Here is an 8,826-nt window from a genome sequence, read left to right as displayed (position 1 = left end):
GGGAAACCCTGTGGTGACTGTTTTCCCTGGTGGCATTGCGATTTTATAGCAACCAGGTTTTTTTGGGGGGGCGGGCTCCAATTTGTGCCAGGAACGACTTCTTGAATAGGAAATAAGGACTTTGGGTTGGGTTTCTTCATTACCTTTGATTTCCCTGTTGTTTCAGGGTGTTGGTGTGTTTCCATGTTTGCTTTGGGTTTCTTTAATCCCCATTGCCTCAAACCAAAGCGCAACTCTCCTGCAGCAAGCTCTACTGATAACATTCTTGCCTTTGTTTTTAACAAACTACTGTGGGTATAAATTAGAAAACTCCTTAGAGCTTGTCTTAAAGGCGTTGAGAAAGGCGGAACTTGAGGAAAACTGAAAGGGTGAAGTTCTACAGCTGCCTGAAAAGAGGCGGCAAAGCCCAATTTGACTGTGATTTAACTCAGCAGCCTGGTTCCAAACACAAACCCGATGAAGAATTTGCATTTCACTCACTTGACTCATGCACGATATCCCATTGCTCCACAACTGCATTAAAACATCAGTTCATCCATTTAGATCTTGGATTTCCATCCGTCCTGGGAAAAGCTTTTCATAGGAGCTGCCTCCCCTACCCAGTCCATAAATCACTGAGACCCCAACTAAACTGAGGCAAGAAAAATCAGTATCGTGTGTGTTGGTGTTGACATTTAACACAAGAATATATTGTGTTATATATAAATATATAGGTTAGGATGCATTTAATATTGTGTTTTGATATATATACACACATACATACGTGTTTATGTGTATAATTTGCAAGTCATAGGAACAGAGACCTCCTAGATGTCCTTTCTGAGCCATAACTATGTCCTGCTGGTCATAGTCACATCAGTGACTAGTCATGGTCACATCAGGTTGCTCCTGGCCTCATTCAGGCAGCTTCTGAACATGTCCATGGGTGGAGGCTCCACAGCCTCTGGAACAAAGCCTCATGTTACCCACATCCCTGGATCAGGGTTTTCAAAGCCTGACTGTGATTCTTTCTGCAGTTCTCCACAGAGCATCCTTCATCTCTTTGTTCCTCAAGCTCTAGATGAGGGGATTGAGCATGGGGATCACCACTGTGTAGAAAACAGAGACCACTTTGTCAGTGTTCAGGGAGTAACTAGAGCTAGGGCGTAAATACATGAAGATGGTTGTTCCATACAACATGGTCACCACAATCAGGTGGGACATGCAGGTGGAAAAGGCTTTTTTCCTGCTCTCAGCATTACGGACCCACAGGATGGCAAAGAAGATGAAGAGGTAGGAGACCAGAATGGCAGAGATGGTGCTGAGCTCAATGACGCCAGCCAAGGAGAAGAGGATCATCTCATTGATGTACGTGCTGGCACAGGACAGAGCCAGGAGAGGAGGAACATCACAGAAGAAGTGGTTGATGACATTGGAGCTGCAGAAGGGCAGCCTGATGATGAAGGTCATCTGAATGATGGAGTTCAGGACACCCCCAATATAGCACCCAACCACCAGTCCCACACATAACCTCCGAGTCATAACAGAGGAGTAGAGCAGGGGGTTGCAGAAGGCCATGTACCGGTCATAGGCCATGACAGCCAGCACGAAACACTCAGTTGTCACAAAGACGATGTAGAAGAAAGCTTGACCCATACAGCCAGCAAAGGAAATGGTCTTCTTCTCCAATAGAAAGTTGACCAAAGTCCTGGGGGCTACCACGGAGGAGAAGCAGATGTCAACAATGGAGAGGCTGCCCAGGAAGAACTACATGGATGTGTGGAGCTGTGGGTGACCTCGGATGGCTACAATTATCCCTGCATTGTCCAGAAGGGTGATGGTGTAGATGAGCAGCAACAGCACAAAAAGGGCTGCCTTCGTCTCTGCTTGGTCACTGAGACCCTTGAGGATGAACTCTGCTACTGAGGTGTGATTCTGCTCTGCCATTCAGGGCTTTTGTATCTGGCAAGGAAGGAAAAAAGTCTTGAAAATACAGGACAGTGGAAACCATGCCTTTATTTGAACTGGAATGGGATAACTTGACAATTAGCACCCTGTGCACCGATGGCATCCCCACTATCCATTTCCAGGGAGCTACAGTGGAATGGACTGCTCTGGCCATCTGATCCAAGCTTGCCCTCTTACACAGCCCAAGGAAAGAGGAGGCCCCTTCTGAAGTGAGAGCATCCCAGCTTCCCCAAACACCTCTGAGCAGATTCATTTGTATCACTCAATCCCATTTGGTACCTACAAAATGAGGTGATGAGACCAATGGCTACAGCAGCAGAGAGGGATTGATGTGACACAGACCAAGCCATCAGCTCTGCCCTTGATCTCCTGTGATCAAGTTTCTCTGAAGACAGCACTGATTTTGGAAGCAGCTTCTGGCTATAACTCATATAAGACTAAAAGCACTGTAGCTTTCCTTGGGTGGTTTTGGAAAAGTCATTGAGATGAAGGAAAAAGAGCCTTTAACTTGCTGGGAATTAAGGAAGGAGAAGGGAAGGGGTGCTGCATGACCCTAAAACTCATTCAGGACATGAAGAGTTTAATATTACAGTCTTGGAAACCTTGGGGAGGTGATGCCAGGAGACCATGAGCAAAATTTGGGTCTGAAGATGTTATTCCCTTAGTACTATTAAGAGAATATACGATTAGGAGGAATCAACACCATGATGAGACCATTGAGCTCTGCTAAGCCAAACTCACTCAACTCCGGTTGTCTAAGTTAGGCACTAAGTTAAGCTGCTCACCCTCATGAAAAAAAAGTGTGAATTACAGGTTTCTGTCCCTGATAACATGAAGGTTCAGAATAAAACAACTAAATCTTTACAGGATTAAAGATGAGAATTAAAATCTTACCCCACCAGATGAGTGTCAGGACCGGAAGACTCAGCGAAGATCCATTCTCCATCAACAGAATATTTCTTTGTAGAAATATTCTTTACATTTTAAAGTGAGTATCACTATTTCAGGGCCAGTGGTTAGGTTCATCTGTCCTTGTGAGTTTGCTCGTCTCTTATTTTGCAAGGTTCCTTAAACATACCATAAGCACCATGATAAGCAGCAGTGGCTAAATGGGCCACAGGAAAGATGGAGAAGGGCTTTGGACAGGGGCCTGTAGGGACAGGCCAAGGAGAATGGCTTGAACCTGCCAGAGGGGAGACTGAGATGAGCTCTTAGGCAGAAGCTCTTCCCTGGGAAGGTGCTGAGGCACTGGCACAGGGTGCCCAGAGAAGCTGTGGCTGCCCCATCCCTGGCAGTGTTCAAGGGCAGGTTGGACACAGGGGATTGGAGGAAGCTGTTCTAGTGGAAGGTGTCCCTGCCTGTGGCAGGGGTTGGAGCTGGATGAGCTTTAAACTCCCTTCCAACCCAAAGCAGGCTGGGATTCTATAAGTACATCCCAGCAGGAATATTTCATCTCTTTAAAACCAACACAGAGGAGCAAATCTTTACCTGGCACAATTCTGAGCAGCCTCCCCAGTTGCTGCAGTGATTTCTACCAGAGCAGGGCTAACATGGACCTTTCATTGTATGGTCTCACATACCTGTGGAAGGGGGTCACCTCTTACAGCTGTAAATTCTCTTCCACATTAGATGACACTGGATATCTGCACAGCAAATCAAGGGGATTCTCTCTTGAAGGCATCCTCCTAGCTTCCACACAAGAATGTCTCTCCTGAACCTCCAAGACCTTCCAGCCTATTTTCATCACCAGGTGAAGTTCTTCACTTGCACCAATGTGTTACTTTTATATCTCTCCCTGCAGGTCTTTGCAGGCAACAGACACAAACACTTGGGGAACAAGTATTTGTCACAGTTTTGGCTACAATTCAGGGCTCTAAGACATGTGAACCTTGGTTATATATTGCTGGCCCCTGAATGAGAACCCATGAGTCACAACAGCCTAAACTGCTAATAAAGGCTTAGCTGTGCACACAGGCTGATGGAAAATCTCTTCTAATTGTTGTCACAAAGATCTCTAACCTGTTACAACATTCAGCAGCCTCCAGGGACAGGAAAAGCAGAGATCCAAACAAGCACAAAGTGTTCTTCACAAGTCCTTTTGAAGAATCAAGGGGCAGGTGAGAAGGTGCAGCCAAAGGGCAGTCTATGTCAATTATCTTAAACACTTGCTGCAAGCCGCTTAGGTAATTACCTCTGAATGGATGCCTGGAGAAGACAGGTGGTATTATAGAAGATGAAGGCTGACCCAAACCTTCAATCACTAAATGAGCCTGAAAGGCTACTGTCCAATGTTAGGGAATCCACCACTTTCCTGGGGAGACTGTCACTGAGCTACTGATTTGTATCACTGAGAGCCTAGAGGACTGGCTGAGAGATGGACAAATGAGATGGGTTTGGGCTCACCTTGCTCCCCATCAGCGTGACATACAGACCAACACATGAGCTATAGGTGTCCCAGGTTATCTTCAAGTCTGTGAACTCCAGTGGTGCCATTCAGTTGGCCAAAGGAATGGCTGAGAAATGCTGCAGGACTCACTGGAACCCATGAGCTTCTGGAGGAAACCATCAATGTCACCAGCACAACCAGCAACAACCTGCACCAACAAACCCAAATATGGATGGAGAAGAGCAATGCAGACAGCTGTGTTGACCCCTGGTTGGGTTTAGCTTCTACAAATGGCAATATTTTAACAGCAAGGTTTATATTTGAGGAGTTTCTGTGCCAACACTTTCACCAGTGATTCCTGTTTGTTCCCACTGTATCACCAATCCTTCAGGTACAGCTCAAAACACCCTCCCCTTCCCTGAAAAGGTGAATAAAAACACATATTCCAGTTATTGCTGGAATAAACTTATTTTGCTTCTTACAACAGCATGACAAGGAGGAAAAACAACTTGTAGAAAGCAGATAGACAGTCTTTAGGTTATTAGGTATAAACCTTCAAAGTGTTTATCACTAAATTCCTCATCTTGTATCAGCTCTGTTGTGTCTAAGGATGTTTTGAGCCTAATAATTTTCCTCTTATAATGATGGTGGTAATGGAAAGGGGGAGTTTCAAATAAAAAATACATTGAAGTTACGTAGAACTGAAATCTAACCTAAGGAAGTACCATGACCCATAGGCTGGGTGGGCCTTATCCACCTGAAATTCAGATGTCCTGAAGTTAAATATATCAGAATCATGATATACATTCTATATGCAGCTGATACCTTTATATATCTTTATTATATCTTTATGCACCATCATTCACTTGAGCCATTTGAGTTCCTTCTAAGGAGGGAGACTGAGATCAGATATAATATCTACTTATTAAACTTCACTTTTGGCCAGTTAAATCCCACAACTAATGCTCTTGTGGATACAGAGAACTACATGCTTAGAGAAAAAAAAAAAAAGAGAATAACAGTAAAAATGTGTTTTATTGCAACTAATGCAGCATGGCTTTAATGTACATTAAGTTTGAATATATGTACTAAACAATTCCACTCAACAGCACATTTAGGAACCATCACTGTACAATCCTTTGCTCTGCATATTAACAAAGTCATTTGAAGTATTTCTTCACTATAAAAAGCACTTTGAAGGATTAAAGCGCAGCAGGGAAATCTTCAAATACCTTTGAACATTCTTTGATGGGTCGTTGATCAGGGAAGAAAATTCCGAGAAGCTCCTCTCCAGCTTCCCTGTTTCCTGCAGCTTTAGGGAACTTTTCTTCCTCCTCTCTCCTCCAAGCCTCCTTGGTCTGCTCTGTGTGTTCTCCTGCATGCTCCCATCTGTCACGGGGATTACCTGGAAGCACTGAAATTCACCTTAAGTCCATAGATCACATCGCATGGCTGGAAGAGGTACAGCACTTGGTAGAGTGTCCACCATACTGGTGAATGATGTCCCAGCTGTAAGAGACCACAAGTGGGCTCTTGAAAAGACAGCTGAGAAACTAGTCCAAGTCCTCAGCAGAAATCTCATAAATGGGTTATTTTAACAGGACCGAGCCTTGTCATCATATTTCCCTTCAAGAAAGAAGCGATTTGGGGTTGCTTAAGCAATGGCAGGTACATAGGAAAACCCAACACATTCTTGCCTTCAAATATTCAGGAACAAGTTGGACACTTTAGCATGTTTCATCACAAATCAACCTTTGGTGGCTCTTCAGTGAGTATGTGTTTCTCCTGTTATGAAATACACTATCAAGAGGCAAATGTATAGCAAATTACTCCCACATCGATAAAGCTGGTCTACAAAATGGACAATAATATACAGAAGTATTATCACAGCTTCTCTCCAACCTCAAAAAGACTCAAAAACACCAACCCCACTCCCATCCAAATGGCGACTTTGGCAGGGAAATAATCGTTCTCCCCACTGTTCTCTTCAGAGCACTCTTTGTCTCCTTGTTCCTCAGACTGTAGATGAAAGGGTTCAACATTGGGGTCACCGTGGTGTAAAAGACAGAAACTATTTTGTCCCTGCCCACGTTGTAGCTGGAGCTGGGCCGTAGGTACATGAAGATAAGGGTCCCATAGAAGATGGTGACAGCCACTAGGTGGGATGCACAGGTACCAAAAGCTTTGCCCAGCACAGAGCCTGTCCTCATGACGGCGAAGAGGATGTGGCCATAGGAGATGAGGATGACTGATATTGTGGTGACCTCACTGAAGTCCCCAAAAGCAAACAGCAACACTTGGTTGAGGGAAGTATCAGAGCAAGCCAACTTTGAGAGTGGTGGCCCATCGCAGAAGAAGTGGTCAATGACATTGGGGCCACAGAAAGACACCCTCAATGCAAAGCCTGTGAAGACGGCTGAATTAAAAAGCCCAACTGCATAGGACCCAGCTAAGAGGGAAACACAGACCTTCTTGGACATGAGGATGGGGTAACGCAAGGGGTTGCAGATGGCAACATAGCTGTCATACGCCATCCCAGCCAGGAGGTAGCACTCTGTGATTGCAAAAGCAGCATAAAAATAGAGCTGCAGGAAGCAGCCAGCAAAAGAAATAGTCTTCCTTTCAGACAAGAGGTTCAGCAGCATTTTGGGTGTCACCACGGAGGAGTAGCACAGGTCCAAGAAGGACAAGTGGCTGAGGAAGAAGTACATGGGGCTCTGAAGCTGGGAATCGAGCCAGACTGCAGCAACGATGCCAAGGTTTCCTATCACGGTGGTGACATAAATGAGCAGGAAAAGCACAAAGAGTGTAACCTGGAAGTCGAGGCAATCTGTGAACCCCTTGAAAACAAACTCTGTCACCGTAGTCCAGTTTTCCCAGGCCATCAGTGTCCAAGAGGCTCCCAGTTCCCAGGCAGCAGGGTGGTTTCTGTGGCTTGGTTATGATGGCTTAATCCCTTGCTGAACTATTAGTGGGGTTTAAGCCTGTACTCTGTAGATAATGAAGACATTCTCTAATGAAACACAGCCAGGCACCTTGGCAGGATGCTTAGGTGGTCCACAACCACCTGCCCATGCAGGGAGTCACTGCTATTGACTACTGGTATGTGCCTACCTCTTATTCCTTTCTCCAAGGAAATCATTCAAAGACAGAACCTACACCTTATCATTGCTTAGGGGAACTAGAAAGGCCACAATGCAGACAAATAGAGCATATCCTATTGAAATTGTCTATGCTGATCTCTTAAATAGGATAAAATACATCCCCAAAAAGGATTGTGTCAGGAGAGGGGGTAAATACATAAGATATTAGGCATTTCTTATGTACATGTTTATATTTGTCCCTGTATAACCATTACCACTAAGCAAGGAGATGTTTGCAAAGAGAAAAGGCAATTTAAGCTCCTGTGACAATCACTGCTACATTCCTTCGGCATTGCCTCTAAGCAGATCTTCCTTGCCCATTTGCATGACTATTACACAGAAACATCTCTGTCTTGATAGTATTTTTCCACCTCCCAGCTTGCTTTATATACCAGAGCTTCAGAGAAGAAAATTTGTGATTCTATGATGCTGTGCTTCACCATTCCATGAAATCCTCCAAGTCTCCATTCCTTCCCTGTTTAGTTCTACATGGTGTTGCCTGTCCATGTATGGCTGTGTCTCCCAGAGGCTCCTGTCTTCACTATTTATTGCTTTCCAGCTTAGATGGTTGACATAAGCTGCCAGCAGTCCCATTGGGCACATCACCCCATACCAGTCTTGTTTTCTCCCCCCTTTAAATATAATTGGAAAGTTGCCTAAGGGACTTCACAAGTCAGGCATCTGGAGCTATTACTGCCTCAACCCCTGAGATGGGCTGTCTTCTGGGAGCCAGAATGCACTGAAATCAGAAATTGCTGTGAGGTTATTGACAAAGAGCATCTCTTAGTGATGACATCTCAGCACCTTGTAACTACAGAAACCCTCAAGCTGGACAGCTTTATGAGCTTTTACTAAGACTGGGAACCCATTACCAAACCACAGTGTTACTCACCTACTCAAAAACATTATTCTACAATTATATTTGGAAAATGGAGGTGATACTAATGACTGGAGAATAACACTCGAGTGTAAAGTTCAATTGATCACTCTAATTCCCTCACTGAATAGACTATCTCCTCTTGTGCCCATGCAGGGATATGGTCTGGATGGAGAGGGACTGCCAGAGCAGTGAGCAGCGGCTGGGCTGTTGGGGACAGAGGGTAATGTGTTCTACTCTGCAGGAACATGGGGAGTGCCATAGGGGGTTTGTCTCTTCAATCTATCAAAATTGAACCAAAGGAGAACACCACTGTGTGCAGGGACCATCCCACGGTACCTGAGCAAGAGAAACAGAGCAGGAACAGAGACCTAGGCCAAGTTCAGCCAAGATTCCAGAGCATCAAGCAAGTTAGGGACTATGAGGCAGGTCCAAAACCAAGCCAACACAGGTCAAGTCAATCCCCTGGTCAG

The 8,826-nt window shown here is 44.9% G+C and overlaps 1 protein-coding gene and 1 pseudogene across 1 annotated transcript; both read right to left on the bottom strand.

The window, feature by feature from the left end:
• Window positions 1–987: 987 nt before the first annotated feature.
• LOC133282140 (olfactory receptor 5J3-like) lies at window positions 988–1,929 on the bottom strand (annotated as a pseudogene).
• A 4,317-nt stretch (window positions 1,930–6,246) lies between these two features.
• LOC133282280 (olfactory receptor 5F1-like) lies at window positions 6,247–7,218 on the bottom strand. The gene has a single exon (XM_061478320.1). It carries the CDS (start codon window positions 7,216–7,218, stop codon window positions 6,247–6,249), a length of 972 nt encoding a protein of 323 aa, XP_061334304.1.
• Between the last annotated feature and the right edge of the window lie 1,608 nt (window positions 7,219–8,826).

Source organism: Pezoporus flaviventris, unplaced genomic scaffold (genome assembly GCF_033815535.1).
Source record: "Pezoporus flaviventris isolate CSIRO_AGI_PZ_B2104156 unplaced genomic scaffold, CSIRO_AGI_Pfla_v1 ptg000116l, whole genome shotgun sequence".
Classification (NCBI taxonomy): domain Eukaryota; kingdom Metazoa; phylum Chordata; class Aves; order Psittaciformes; family Psittacidae; genus Pezoporus; species Pezoporus flaviventris.
Note: the sequence above shows the minus strand (reverse complement) of the source record. Positions and strands in the feature narration are given on the sequence as shown.

Bases quoted from the DNA above. Each gene is read 5' to 3' on its own strand.
- LOC133282280 (XM_061478320.1), bottom strand. From the start codon at position 7,218: ATGGCCTGGGAAAACTGGACTACGGTGACAGAGTTTGTTTTCAAGGGG.